The 15,566-nt window shown below is 38.6% G+C and overlaps 1 protein-coding gene across 2 annotated transcripts in view; it reads right to left on the reverse strand.

Annotated features, from left to right (window-relative positions):
- MMP2 (matrix metallopeptidase 2 (gelatinase A, 72kDa gelatinase, 72kDa type IV collagenase)) overlaps positions 1 to 15,566 on the reverse strand; it is a 35,960-nt gene that overhangs the window by 12,263 nt on the left and 8,131 nt on the right. The window contains exons 4-9 of one of the 2 annotated variants that reach the window (XM_010584834.1): positions 14,836 to 14,964; positions 13,047 to 13,220; positions 7,022 to 7,195; positions 4,803 to 4,976; positions 3,501 to 3,656; positions 1,545 to 1,698 (exon numbers count right to left, since the gene is read on the reverse strand). In XM_010584834.1, coding sequence (XP_010583136.1) covers positions 1,545 to 1,698; positions 3,501 to 3,656; positions 4,803 to 4,976; positions 7,022 to 7,195; positions 13,047 to 13,220; positions 14,836 to 14,964 — 961 coding nt within the window. The remainder of the gene's footprint in view (positions 1 to 1,544; positions 1,699 to 3,500; positions 3,657 to 4,802; positions 4,977 to 7,021; positions 7,196 to 13,046; positions 13,221 to 14,835; positions 14,965 to 15,566) is intronic. The other variant, XM_010584842.1, reaches the window with a different exon arrangement.

Below are 15,566 nucleotides of genomic sequence, written 5' to 3' on the forward strand. Positions count from 1 at the left end.
TGAGATTGCAAATTTTCCTGCAATCAGATTTGAAGCTTTCCCCCAGACTGCAGACTATATGAAGTGAAATCAGGAAGGATAGTGCCTCCAGAGCTCTACTCCACTGAAAGTGATGGGATTTCCATTGCTGAATTACAATCCTTGTAGGTTTTGCTACAAGAGGCATCCGGAAATATTTTATAGAGAATGAATCCTTCTTTGGCAGGCAATAGACTGGTTAATACACCTCTTCCATTGCTAATTTTGTGATTAACATTACAGATGGGTAAATCTCTAAAGATTTTGCAGGTCATATCTGGTTTGCATAAGCATTTAGAAGTTTGGATGTGTCTCCCAGCTACTTCACCCTTTTAAGCAACCCTTGTGTGACTCCACAGAAGCCGGCAGGGCTGACACCAGGGTTGATTTTTGCTCTCCAATCTCTAAAATTGGGCAGAAAATATCATGAGAACAGGCTTTTTTTGTGAGGTTTGTGGCATTTCCTTGTCCTGATTTTAGCTAGAGCTACCACCAGCCCAGTCATTGTCATAGCATCTTGGCATGCTCAATCCCAGTGTAGGGCAGAAACCAGAAATTAAAAACCACCACAAAACTGCCTAAAATAATGACTGAAGTTGAAAATTCCAGAGTCTCAAAGTTAAGTTTGAGAGTAGCTCTAAGAAAAAGTGAATTTATGGCATAATCATGTCACCTATCTCTAATTACAGAAAGTCTTCTGGACATGAAGATGGTTGGGAATAGTCAGCATGGATTCTCATGCTTGACCAACCTGGTAACCTTCTATGATGAAATGACTGCCTTGGTAGATGAGGGGAGAGTGGGTCAGAAAGGTTTTTAATTTCCCATTTCCAATAAGATTCTCATAGAGACGCTGTTGAAGTGTGGGTGATGTAAGCAGACAGTGAAGTGGACTGAAAATGGGCTGACTGGCTGGGTGCAGTCAGTGGTACGAAGTCTAGCTGGAGGCCAGTAACTAGCGGTGTACCCCAGGTGTTAGTACTGGGTAGAAGACTAACAACTTCAGTACTGATCTGAATGCTGGGGCAGAGTGCACCCTCAGCAAGTTTGCTGATGCCCTAGAACTGGGAGGTGTGGCTGATAACACCAGAGGGTTGTGCTGCCATGCAGAGAGACCTTGACCCCTGGAGAAATGGGATGACAGGAACCTCACACAGTTCAGCAAAGGCCAGTTCAGGGTCCTGCACCTGGGGAGGAACAACCCTAAACACCAGTACAAATTGGGGGCCAACAGACTGGAAAGCAGCTTTGTGAAAAAGGACCTGAGGTCCTGGTGGAAAACAAGTTGACCACGAGCCAGCAGTTTACCCTTGTGGCAAAGAAGGCCATATTATTTAACTGTAAAACCAGAATTTGCCATCTCTTTCCCTTAGGAGTTGATTAGGACACTTTGCTGCCTCTGAATGCACAAAAGAGAGGGCAGAGATTGTGCCTGATGATAAGTTTCTAGATTTTGATGAATACGTCAGATATAATACAGATTCCTCCACCTGAGGCTCCGCTGGTAAGCAAGTTATCTCACTTACCTATCTTTGAAGAAAAACGTTTCTCCTCTAATTTGTGCAACTCCATCAAATACAATGTCATGCTTGCAGAGCTCTGGAGTGACAGGTCCAAGGGTTGGACGTGGGCCTGGCCCTGGTCCTGGCCCTGGTCCAGGTTCGACATCGGTAGATACTTCTGTAATGATGAACACAGATATTCTGTTACACTGAAATACAGTGCTGCATGGGTTACAGAGAAGATGAACTACCATGACTTCTAGAAGGGGAATAATTTGGAGGCAGTGCTTGAAGGAGAAAAAATTTATAATAAAATCTTCTCAGAAGAAGGGTGGTCAAGTACAGCTGAGAAGGCCTTAGCTTCCAGTCCTGCCTTAATCCGCTGTGTGGCCTCATTCAAGACCCTGTGCCTGTGTAAGTGTCTGTCCATGTTGAGCTGTCTGTTTAACTTGAAAGATATTCAGAAGTGGCTATACTGGCTTCAAATATTAACATTACAATTTTTTTTTTACTGGCTTCTAAAAAGAAGAGAAATGCATTTCAAAGTCCTTCTATTCAGAATTATCCACAACTCTGCTGAGAGAGACATCAAAGTGGATTTCTCTTCTTTCTAGAAGTACCAATATTTTGCAAGTTACAAAGATGCATTTTGAGCCATTTGTATGATCTTTCTGCCCTCATCAATAATCAAAATGTGCTCTTCAGAACATACGCTTTGCCATCTGGTTTATTTTATTTTGTTTTATTATTTGGCTGCTGCTATATTGCCTTATAAGGCATTTGCCTTTTTTCTTAGACATCACATTGATTTACTGTATGAAACAAAGTGGAGTGTGGCTGATTCGAGATAATTATAATGCAAGAAAACAAAGGGTTTTTTGAATACTTGTTTTATATAGAAAGTGGTTTGTAAAGGGTTATATCAGTTATAAAGAAGCAAGAAAGATAGTTTTGTCTCAGGTTTTGGAGTGTGCCCTGAGAGAACTGGGTTAAATTCTAAACTCTATCAAAGATATGCCATGTGAGCTTAGAAAATTCACTTAACCTTGCCCATGTCTCAATTCCCAATCTTAATTAAAGTGGCTAAGAACAAGGCAAAAATGAAGATTCAAATCAGATTTTTGATAAAAAAGTGTCTCATGGTAATCATTTTGGTATATTCTTATTATCATTCCTAAGGTGTTGAATACGGTAAAATATAGTCACTTACAATTAGGAAGATATCTCAGTAGAAAAGTGAAAAGCACAGAAAGAGAAATGGTATAGATTTTCTTCGTCTGCTTAATTGACTGTAGGATACTTGTGCCTCTACAAGGTAGAAAATGTATACATGGTAGGAACTTTAATCCTAATAATTCCTATGCATTTTACTAAGAGTATCTGTGGAGAAAAAAATAAATTTTTAAGATGTACTAACATAAAAATACTTAAATCCACTTTTTCTCCAGGAGCTTACCAAATACATTAATGTTGAAGTATCAGCTCCCACACACTCTGCAAATGTTACTGTGGCAGTACAGCTTGAATTGTTGTGGGAAGGCAATGTGAACTGTTTCCAAGCTGGGACAGGAAGCAACGTCCTTCCCCTCTTACAGGGAGTTGCAATCTGGGAAGCTCAGAGTGTTGTAGACAGTAACACCCCAAACCACCCACATCAGGTATTTCAAGCTAGAAAAAAGCATGACATTTCATTGTCCCAGTAAAGGCAGTAGAAATTTTCGTCTAAAAGTTTGGTTATGGGGAGTTTTGGGGCTCCTGTTAGTTCAGTAAACTTAGTGACCCCTCATCCTTAAATTGTGATATTTGATTGAAGTTGGAGTGGTGGTAATAATATGAAGAAAGCAGGGAAAAAGGAACAGACGATGTTTGTGGCATTGGTGGTATTGTGAAGTATGTAATTTACTGCAAGTTCAGAGTCCCAAATTTGAACCTGTGCTCCATGCTTTTCTGATAGGCTCTGCTGGTGAGGGAGGACTTTACCATATAGCTCCTGGATCCCTTTAATATCATCCTGAGAAAGTCGAAAGTTCTTGGTGTAGGTGTAGATAGGGGCCATAAGAGCTCCTGGATCCTCAGAGTGCTCTAATCCCATAGCATGGCCAAATTCATGAGCAGCAACCAAGAAGAGACTGTATCCTAAATAACACAGCAAGATAGTATTAGCTGCTTGCATCTAAATAGAAGTGTACCACACAGGTTATTCATAGTCTTACAATTTTATTTCCTTGCCACCCATCAAAAATCTCCCAATAATAAATATGATAATATGTACAGCCTCCAATGGTGAATGTCATACACATTGCCAGAAATGACATTTCATTAGATTCTAAAACTTCCTTCTGTAGCTGATACTTGCTCATGCAAATCTCACATGCAAATGACCTTGACCACAGTCTTAATACTTCTGTGAAAAAAGGATGTGTAGCAAATAAAATCAGACTTTTTTTTTAAGCACAGAAGAATTAAACTTGCAATCTAGACCCCAAATCTTACTTTACATCATGAAATGACATGTAAGTGATAAACAGGTCTGTATATCTGTGTGTCTGTGAACAGAGCCTGGATCAGTACTGTTGTACCACATATTGTTAGGTTAAAAAAAATCTTTTATCACAGGATGACATTTTATCAATTATGCCCAAACAGTCTTTGAAATTTGGCAGTTATTTTCCTCCTAAAAGAGAAACCTGAATCTAGCATTTGTTTGTAAATGTGTAAAAAGCCTTTTGCTATATTTAATTTTACCTTGCAAATAAGTGCAAAGATTAACCAAAATAATTTTTAATACTTATATTCACCATACAAATTTTATATTGTCTCTCTCATTTTTAAACATGTTTTTCATCTTCAGCAATATCGGCCACAAATGTATTAATTTTTTACATTTAGCATTTGTTCCTAATTTGGCTAATATAAGAGGGTAATTATGACATACTAGTGAAATACTATAGTACTTGTGGCTTTTAGCCTTGGAAGTCAAAACTGGCGTTGAGAAAAACATTTATTTATTTCTTAAATGTTTTTGGTTTTTATATTTTGGCAAGATACTTCATTGTTATAATTTTAGAAAATCTGAATGTTTCAGGCCGATGAGCTCTGAGACTGACTCTTTAACAATAGTCTTACATTTAAATGTAGGGGTTTTGCTCAGATTTCGGGCTGAGGGGAAGTACTGTAACCAGACAGGAGTGATAAGTATGAGAATGCAATCATTGTAAGTGTGACGTCAGCGGTGTGGTCAATATGCTGTTACCATTGTATTGCTCTGACAAACTGTGTTACCTTGATCTGGACAAAATCCCCACTTGCGGTCATCATCATAGCTACCGGTAGAAGCACACCACAGCTTGCCATCATTGCGACCTGCACTCGTACAGGACTCGTATTTATTCCCAAGGAAGATGAAGGGGAATACACAAGGGGCTCCCTCTGAATTTCCACCAACTGTTGACATGGCTGTGGAAAATGACAGAAAACCACAGTGTGAAGGAAGTCCCTTTTGTGAGATTAAGCTGATGCATCTTCTCCTAGACTACACACTAAAACCAGAAAGCAAGCAGAAAATCTGCAATCCACTTAAGAACATGAGGAGTAAGATTAAACGTAGTATTTGAAAAGAAACTTGTCTGACAGAAAAAAAGGAAAAAGTCTAGGCATTGCCATTGCAATGAACTTGCCAGTAGTTTTGGTGGGAGTAAGAATGAGCCCTGGACTTATGTTCACAGCTCTGAGAAAACAGCAGTTAACAGTGTTTTGTGGAAGGTGATTGCGTAGCAAGTATCTTTTGATGGTCTTTCCTGGTGATGTTTTAAAGTGTGTCTCAAATAGGTCGAAGGTAGGTTTAGAGTCAGAAAGGTTAAGGAGCTATTGAGTATCCACCTGGTTAGTAGGTGTCCCACTCAAGTATAAGCTCTGAAGAAAAAAAAAAACAACAAAGGGTCCAGAAGAGGAGTCATATCAATAAATTGAGGAATTGTTTTATGCTGACAGCAGGGTACAGTTTAAAAGCACATGGTTTTAAACATTTTCTAAAGAAAAGGATATCAAATGTGAATGTTGGTTTGTTTTGGTTTTTTTTAACCAGTGTTTTTGCAAAAACTGGTAAATTTTTCCCCTCAGTGTGTTCTTATCTATGTAGTATATGGCGGTAATATGTAAGAAATAACATTTGTATATGCACGTACAAGTTTTTTCTAGAGGGAAGAGGGTGTAACTAAATTTAAAATTACAGTTTAAAGTAGGTATTGTAAACAGAATAGGAAAAGAATATAAAACTCACTTAAATTCATTTACACTGCTACCTGGCAATTACAGTTCCTTTCAAATTACCTGGGAAGGTACAGAAGAGCAACACAGAGGCAAAGCTGGTTGTGTCCCTAATTATTTATTGTTATTTATTTCTCATTCATTATTACTAATTAATAAGCCAGAAATTAAAAAAAAGGAAAAAAAAAATCACAGCTACCTCAAGCAGTAATGTCTTATGCTGAAAAAAAGCTTAAACTAAGTGTATTTCTTGGTTCCAGTGATAGAGACTGTGTTACCTAGGACTTTGGATATATTGATTCTATATATATTGGTTCTTTTGTTTGTTGAACTATCCTTTAGATTTTTCTCTTCCTGTGTAGCAGGTTAGAATGAATTTCCTTTCTTTTAATTCTCTTTTTCTTTTTTAAACATCTGTAAGGTAAAAGTGAAGGGTTACACCTGGTTATCAAAAGTAACAGGAAGCCAAATACCAATACATCAAATCCCTATTGCAAATGCTTAGGCCATTTTCAAAATACTCAAAAAACAGGATGCATGTAGGTTTGAATGTAGCTTCAGGGTGCAACAGGGTGAATGTAGCTTTTCCTTGGCTCTGTTTAAAAGCCTGAGATTTTAGAACTGCCATAGCTAACTTATACACTCTAAATACTTATGGCTCTAGTCTGTATCCTAAAATTGAACATCTGCCAAGCTATACAAGGCTATAAATTAATTTTTGTTCCTTTATGTAATAAAACTCAAGTTAAAAAGTATAAAAAATTGTGAAGAAAGCAGAAATCTATTTTCCTGACTAAACCATTTTACTTAGTTCTTTTGAATTGCTGAGAAGATCTATTAACTCAAGCTTAACATACTAAACAGGATTTCTTTCTTCAAGTGTAAATGGTAAGTATTAAGCTAAAATATTATTCATGCTTTCTTCCATCACATGAGACTTCTCTCCGAGGGCCATTAACAAATTGTAATCTACTCGTAATTACCCTGCAGTGGTAGACGTTTAGTCCTATGGTTCAATGACATTTGTGTATCCCTGATAAGCTTGGTGTGCTATGGCATACTGTATTGTTTACATAGATTGCTCCTGTTCTAGTTACTTCCTTGGCCACCTATGCTGAAATTGTGCCTAACTCATCAACTTTTGTGTGCTCTCGTGGAGGTGTAAAAACAGGAGGCTTTTGTTACTTAAAACAATGACAAATTAGACTGTGCTATGCAAGCAACGTTCCTCATACCAGTTTCCGGACAGAATCCATATTTCTTATCTCTATCGTAGTCTTCAGTGGTTCCACACCATCGGTATCCATCTGTCCTGCCTTCTGTTGTGCACTGGTCATAGGATTGGCCTTGAAATTTAAAGGGAAATTTGCATGGCTGTCCATCACCATTGCCACCCATTGTAAAAAGTGCTGTAGAGAGAACGAAGGAGAAGAACGTTAGTACACAATGCTCAGTAGCAACAAGGAATCACGTTGTGCCAATGGTAACGTGTGAAGGTCTTGACAGAGATTCGACAGCTGTCATGCGTGCTGCAGTTCACACTTAGAACTTCTATTTTACACCAAAAATGAAATGCTTTGGCAAGATAGACAAGAGATGTTACAATCTCACAAATGTCTGGAAAGGAATGACTGATCTTTATAAATGAACTGGGAATGAAGAAAACTCTACCAAGCTGTTTGAATGTGGTTTGAATTGTGTGTATCCTTTATAGCCTGCCTTATAACATAAAATTAATATCCCTTCTTGAAACAACGTTTAGAAAGAGGATTCTGAGAAAGTCACTCATGTTCCTTAGTGCTCTGCTGGTTCATCTACCTTGCATCAAGAATGTTAGCTAGAATGGTAGACTTTGTACAGAGCCACAGACAAGTCAGATTGGTTTTTCCCAGTGGCCATCTGTGTACATTTTCAGTTTCTTTAAGATACTGACATACAGTAGAGTTAAAGTCAGATAATAACCTGTAGGCTTTTCCTCTACTTTGCTTTGCTACTGATTTCTGAGAATCCCTGCAGCTGGGCTCAGGCACTCAATAGATTAAACAAGAGAGGACATACGACTTCTCCGACAAAGCTGAACACTGGAGGCTTCTCCTGTCGTTTGCTTCGTTAATGTTCCTGAAGGTAGTCTATTGGTCTTCTACGTGTTGTTTATTGTCTGTCTGCATACACAGACAAGGCCACATGGCTCAACCCTGAGAACTAGAAATCTCTTTCATGGATGAAGGAGTACAGATTAAACTAAGTTGAGAGTTCTGGGATCTGTTTTTAGGATTTTAGTAAACCTTCTAGAATAACTAGAGGAAGAGAGATAAAATCTCTCATGCTGATATTTAAAACATGTATGTCCAAATTGAGTTACATGAAAATGCAGGTGGCTTGGAGCATCTGATATCTTGTGAACCTGCCTGTGTCTTCTCTCAGCTGCTTTATCAGTGGGAATCCTCAATAGCAGGACAGTGTCTGTCAGTGCCATGTGCTGGTGAGAGGAAACCGTGAGGGTGACAAACTGGGCCAGGCTTTGCACTAGAACAGAGTAAAAAAAATCTTTCATGCAGCCATGCGCTAATTCCCCTTGAGATTTATGAACAGCACCTTAGAATGAAACACGTCTGTTTGAATTCCCAGTGTAAAGTATGCATGATTTGGCCTTTTTTAAGGTGCCCAAGGGGACACCTTTCTGCCTCTCCTTCCCTCAGTTTAAAGCTACAGCTAAAACCCAAACATGTATGTGGGAAGGCTGGGCAGGTTATTTCTAACTTTGCTGTTGTCATTTTTGATGACCAAAAAGCCATTATAGCCTCAGTGTCTTTGTGCAGGATTTCAGGGGTTTTGCCTTTGCTTAGTCTGATACATTGATGGGAAGAGACATTGTTTATGAGCATGCTTCACTTTTTAGAGTAGTAATAAATAAAAACCCAAGACCTTTTCTGGCTGAAGGGTGACTGGGAAGGGTTGTAACAAATGGGGTATTGTGACACAGATGATTCATTTTGCCTTTTCCACTTAAATCAGTAATTGGCCACAGTATTGGGGGCATGAACCAGTAAGTTACTGAAGTAAGTTCCAGTCCCAGTGAGGAGAGGACTTGGAGCTTTGCAGGCCTGGCTCACACGCGAGTTTGCTGAACTTCTGATCTGGCTGAGCTCTCATCTGTATCCTTCTGCATCCTGGACATGGAAGCAGCCACACAGAGGTCCTATCTCTAGGCAAAAGATAACTGCAACACACACTGTGCCTCCCCAAAAGAGCAAGCTTCAAATGTTTGTATTTGTCTCAGATGCTGTAATAAGTTAGGAAATGTGCATTAACTAGGACTGTGGCTATCATGATTGGAGAAAGACTTTATTTTTTTATAAAGAAATTATAGAATTGGAAGGCAAAATTAAACTGAGTTGTTTAGATGACTCATTTACCACATGAGCTGCTTCAAGCTCTAGATCTGGCACACTCTGTATTTCAATAGCCTTTTTTATTGGTTTAAATGTGGCTCAATTGCAAAAACCTTATGGAAAGTCAATCTCTTGGACTCCATGCAAAGCAGTTTCTGAGTCACAGTCAAAATGCAGTTTTTTCATTTTGCTTGAGGTAACATCATGTGATGGTAACAACAGTGGTTTATTAAGTTTTCAAATCCTCTGTCCCCTCCCCCTCCCCTTAACTAGAAAATTCTTTGCTTTAATGTAAATGAAAGTTAAAGACAGAGACTAGGTCAGTTTCCCCAAAACAAAACAAAACAAAAGCTTTATTTACTTGTAAGGGTATCTTAAACAACCTGAATCTTGTTCTGCATCATGGTAAGCTCAGCAATTTAAAAATCAGTGAAGACATGCTGGTGTGAGAGCAGATTCAGACTGGACATTACTAATCTGTGAGCTGCACTGCACTGTTATCTCTTCCCAGAAAAATCAGCCAGTTGTGATGTAAGGAAACCTCAGGCTGGAAGGCTGCTAAAAACCCTGTGGCACAGGTCCAAAGTGGAGGTAGCTGCAGCTTCATGAGGGTTCTGCCTGGGAGAGCAGTCGAGCAGCAGCCTACAAGAACTACGATCAGTGTGAGGGAGGTACAGGCAGAGTACAGATCTCAGTAGCGTTAAATATCAGAGGACCAAAGTTAGGAGCCTAAACTCCCTGTAGTGTCAGTGGAGTTTGGTAAAGAAAGAGATTCAAGATCCCTTGATCCCGTATGGCAAAGGAGAGGTTCAGCACACCTGCGTAAGATTTCTGTAGTAGGTAGACAGCTTTCTGCTTTGACAAATGGTAGTTGAATCAGCCTACAAAATTAGGGTACGGATCTGGGATTAATGTTAGAAAAGCCTGGTGCAGTACCATAGCTTTAAAAATGTTTCCAAATATGCAGCGTGGCTCTATAACAGGAAGAATTAAAACTAACTTAAGTGAATTAAATGGGAGAGAAATAAACACTGACAACTAGGAATTTTGCCCCCAACACAGACTCTATGATGTAAAAACTCCCCTATCTGATTTTATTAGCTGGGTTTTAGCAAATGGTGTCTTGGAATAATGAGTGAACAATACTGCTCTGAATTTAATAAGAAACATCTGTGCATAACTGTTCAAGGATCTTGCGAAACAATTACATCAGAAACAAAAGGCTGAAACCCTTCTGTTCCGTTTCAGAAACCTTGACACAAGCATTTCCAGGAACATCAACTTCCAGAACCAGCTCTCCCTGAGAGTGCTTCACTGCTTAGATTTTCGGTCTTGTATGACTTTGGGATTTTACAAAGGTATCAGTCAGAGTATGTGGATCTCGGTTTGTCCAGCTACCTATAATCTGGGCTTCATTCCGACTATATCTGAGCATTTGGAGTATTTTAAAGAAATAAGGCCAATTTTGCTCTTTTCCAGCTGGAAGGATTAACCTGAAGGAGAAGAGATTTGGGGAAAGGTGGGGAATGAAGGAGATGGCAAAGTTTTAGGAAAAAATGATTGTGCGGGTATGTGCATATGCACGTATATAATCTCCTGAAATAAATGTTAGGTAGAAGAACTTAGTTCTGAAAGTCATGTAACTAATGATAACTTTTTTTTTTAATTAACTGAAGTCTGTCAAATGCTCACACTCCTGCTTGTTCATCCCCTATAATCGTATAAATAGCTGTCACCATGGTAGATCCAGCTTAAGATGTGATCTATAACAGGCGATCAGGGTTTTGGAAATTATAGAATTTTTTTTTTTATCACATTAGGGCTAGAAGACTGGTATGTTCTACAACAGATTGTCTTTGCAAACCAGTAGCATCCTGATGCAGAAAATTTGTAATCTTACATTGGAAACTGTGTGGTCTTGCAAATGAACTTGCGAAATCCCTAAAATTTGTCAAGCAGGAATCCATTTAGTGTTTGGCTACAATAGGATACCAGAGAAGTTTTGAAGACAGGGTATCTGAACTTTTTCTACATACACATATCTGTGGTCTTCCAAAAAATTATATGTACTTAACTGGCACATACATATTAATGTACATACATGTGTTTTTACAGTACTTGTTGAGGCTTGCCTGGGACATGTCGGCCTCTGCTTGTGCATTCTTTGTCTGGCAAAACCCTGAACACGTCTTGTTTTGTTAGCTTTGCATCTTAAGCATCGCTAATTTTCTTTCAGCAACCTGCATTCTCTTTCCTTGTACTGACTGCATGTAGCCATAATATTATAAATATGTTTAGTACTATTGTTCCAAGCAGGATTAGTATGAGTCCAACAAAAGCTCCATTGTTTTCTGTTTCATTCTCTTTCATAACTCTCTTATTATTTGTTATGACACAGCAGTAGCAGGCAGGAGTTTTAGTGACCCTGTGGATCCATTGCTCAGGATGTAGGGTAACATGAGTGACAAAACACTCCCTGCTGCCAAACACTTATAGTAATCAGTTATGTACAAAGGGAAAAAAGTGAATATGGAAAACTGCAGTACCGGGAATGTCTGTGAGTATAGGTGGCAGCCCTGGAGCTGGCAAACAGGAGATGGAGCAAGTGGCTCCTTCTCCACTCACTGCTGATAAATCAGCACAGTAGGCTACAGCCAATTATACTTAATTGCTTCTCTAAAGGTTTCCTGCTGTGTGATATACAGGAGATGAAATTAACACTCATATAACAATAAATTGTCTGAAATCTTATATTCAGTAGACTCATCAAGATTTTCAAGCATATAAATAAGTGTTCCTGATGTTAAACAGGAAACATATTGTCATAATTTCATTTGAAAGGTAATCATGTTGTGTATATTTTTAAAAAGTTAAGGCTACATGAAAGCTTTGCACATATTGTTTAATCTGTAAATTAGTGTTTCCAAATATGAAATAAATTGCTTGTGAAACAGAGGATTCTGTTCACATTCCAAAAAGTTAGAAATTAAATATGATTTTAGTTTTCCTAGACCCTCTAACAGTTTTGTATAGATACTGATACAGAGTTATGATTTCTGAAATACAGTGTCATTCCTGTATCTAAAGTGAGCTGTGGCACTGCTTTATAAGTAAGAGTTCTAAGACCTGCGTTAAAAATAAAAACCTAAATTCTAAAAATGTGACTGCTTTCCTGGCTAGCAATTTGCAATGTACCAACATATAAATAACTTTGTACCAGGATACATACTTGCTTGAAATTCAATCATTTTTATTTTGAAAAGCAGTATGAGGCCATTTAAAGGTGATTTGTGACAATAATAGTCTCACTTTGTACTAAAATGGCTCCTAGACTAGGAGGACCCGGGCCACCAGTTGGTAAAATTGGTATGCAAGGTTATAGATGTTTGGCTTATTTGGTTTCATCCTTAGCTGATAGTTTTTGTCAGTTACTGCTCTTGAAGGAGATGCAATTTCAATTGTTTGTGGAATGGCCTGCAATTTAGGGAGAGATTTCTGTTATTTAGTGTGCTCCATCTCCAAATTTGGCCCTATCCTTACTCTGAAAGGTGGTTGTCCTCCCTGCTTTGTGAAGCTCAACCTGTAGTGTCTTTGATGTATATATGGGGCCAACTTTGCTCAGACATATCTTTAATATGTCCTTGTTTTTAGAGAAAGGCCTTGGCCTCATCATCATCAGTTACAAACTCTCCTACACCAAGGGAGCCTTCAGGGAGTTTTGTCTGCTTAGATACTGAGGAGATATTAAGGAGCAGCAAATATAAATCTGCCAGAAAGGAAGTGGAAAAAGTACAAGGAGAAGTGGATGGGCAAGTAAGTAGGGAACAGTCTACCACGAAAAAAACAGTAGAAACAATGATCTACTTACACTCATGCGGACAAAAGCCATATTTGCCATCTGCGTCAAAGTCTTTGGTTGTGGAACACCAGAGGAATCCATCGTTGCGTCCTGCGTCTGTGCAGCTGTTGTATTCCTTGCCATTGAACCAGAAGGGAAATTTGCAGTACTCACCATCTGCATTTCCATACTTCACTCTAACCACTATAAAGAGAACAAATGCAGTGGTGAAATTAGCCACCAACTGATATAAAAAACTACAGTTTCTGGACATCTTCTTTTCCTGGAGGATACTGGTATAGAAATGCAGTTTGAATTTCCACTTTGAAATTCAATATGCTGCTGGTCTCTCTATTGGCAAGATGATCATAGCTGAAATAATAACTGGTAATTTTGAAAGAATTACATGGATATTACTCATGGTGAAGTGTTAGAATGAACAGTCCTTAAAATCAGCCCAGAAAAATACATATGTTATTGTTACTATGGCAAGGCAAACTTATAAACATGCTGTTAATACATTTAGTAATTTAGTTTCTTTGGTAATATGGTCTAAAATGTTCACTATAGTTTGAAAGGTTTCAGGCAGCAGTTGAGCATGAGCTGAACATGCCTTATGCCTCATAAACCACTTTGGTATTTCCAATTTGACTTGAATGAGATCTGCTGCGGCACTGGGGGATAGGGTGGTAATGCAGACACACCCAGATCCTGGGTTTTATTTCAGTTTGTCACATGTAGTCTTAAGACTACAGTACTGGTGCTGTAATATATGTCAATGTATAGGTAATTCACTTATCCATAGCATTTCTTTTAGTGGCAGTAACTAACTGGATGCTTGCACAGTATTTCCACTAATATGGAAAACAGTTTCCTCCTGCTCGTTGTTAGTCTGCGGCAGGGATCTGGTCCAGTTAGTAGAGCTACCGGTCAATGCTTCTGCTAAAGTTAAAAGAAAGCCAAACAGAAGGAAGTTGACTATTTTGGTATTAAAGTTCAATTATTTTTTCAATGGGAGGACAGCTGAGAAAACTAGAATTTGAAATGAAAGGCAAACATGAATTTGCATTCTTATTCTAAGTTTTCCAAATTATTTTACAGTAGAAGAATTATAATCAGTACTATATGATTGTGGCAAATTTCAAGCAGAAAAAAGAGGTTCCAAACTACTAATGCATGGTCTTGTTTGTCTAGTTCAGGTGATATTATCTGGACTTCAGTTGTTTTCTTCTAAAGGGTATGGCAAACTGCCTGTTAAAGAGTCTTGGAGATGTTCTTAATCCACTGTTTGATGTCAGTTTTGTTTCAGTCATCAGCATGAGGGATTTCTATTCCATTTGTTTTTGACAGATACCATAAGTTTTTATAAACTTATTCAGGTGGATGGTCCCATTCTTAACAACTGGAGCCACAGCTTAAATTGTCTTAAAAAGGGTATGTCAGCAGAAAAGCACTGGCCAGTCTGCCTCTTACTAATGGACTTACAGATGTTGCAGTTTGAGTCCCTGACAACTGAAGCATTCAAAATCGTAGTTGTGGCTTTGTATTTTTCCCACAATTCATGAAGGTTGTGCAGCATCTGGTTCATTATTAATTCAGTTTGTCAACAGGCAATAGTAGAGGAACAGAAAGGGAAATCATAGGTAACATTTATTTAGGAATTACATAAAATTTTGTAGAGAACAATTTAAACTGTATAATTTTCACCCACTAACATTTATTGACATGTCGATGAAAACATTTAGTTCAGTGCCTGAAACAGCATTAAAACATAGCAGCCAGCAGGCTGTATGTTCTGAAACATTAAAAAGTCTGGTACCTTGCCCCTCTCCAAGAGTCCACAGTTCATCATCATCGAAATGGGAGTCTCCTCCAATTCCTGGCCCCGGTGCAAAGGCATGAGCCAGAAGACCGTCTTTGCCATCAAATGGATAGCCATCACCGTGTTCTGCAGGAGGAAGCAGACAAAAAAGAGCAGTTTCTAATGACCTCAACTCTGTCAGAGTCTATACATGAATGATGATTATCATGTGTACTTCCCCATCCAAGACAGCAGCAGAATACTCTGGTGGGTGAGTTTATTGGTATAGGTTGTGCTGGCAAGACTGAATCAGAAGAGAAAAGAAGCCAGTTCCTACAAAGAACATTAAGTGTCAGTACTGCAGTTGTCACAGCATGTTATTTTATATCTCGTAAGTATTGTGGAAAGGAATCAAAGATAGTGAAGCACAGTGAAATATTGTACATTAGATGTATGACTGCATACACGCTGCTGTTTCTCAATGGAGGCTGGTAGGGAGCTGTAAAATAAACATTGTAGATGAGGAATATTTTCAGATAATTCATATCAGTCTCCAACACAGACATTAGAAAGTAAAGGCAGATTTCTTTTAGCAGGCTACTCTTTTCTGCTGCACCTCAGACTGCTGTGCTCTTAGTGCAAGATACTGACTACTTTAAGCAGGAAAGCAAATCAGCTGAGTGTCTCAGTAGCAGGCCTCTGGAAAGTTAGCTCTTATTCAGTGTTCCGAGTCCTGTGAATGAGCCTAT

This window comes from Haliaeetus leucocephalus, unplaced genomic scaffold (genome assembly GCF_000737465.1).
Source record: "Haliaeetus leucocephalus isolate CR32 unplaced genomic scaffold, Haliaeetus_leucocephalus-4.0 Scaffold92, whole genome shotgun sequence".
In the NCBI taxonomy this organism is placed as follows: Eukaryota; Metazoa; Chordata; class Aves; order Accipitriformes; family Accipitridae; genus Haliaeetus; species Haliaeetus leucocephalus.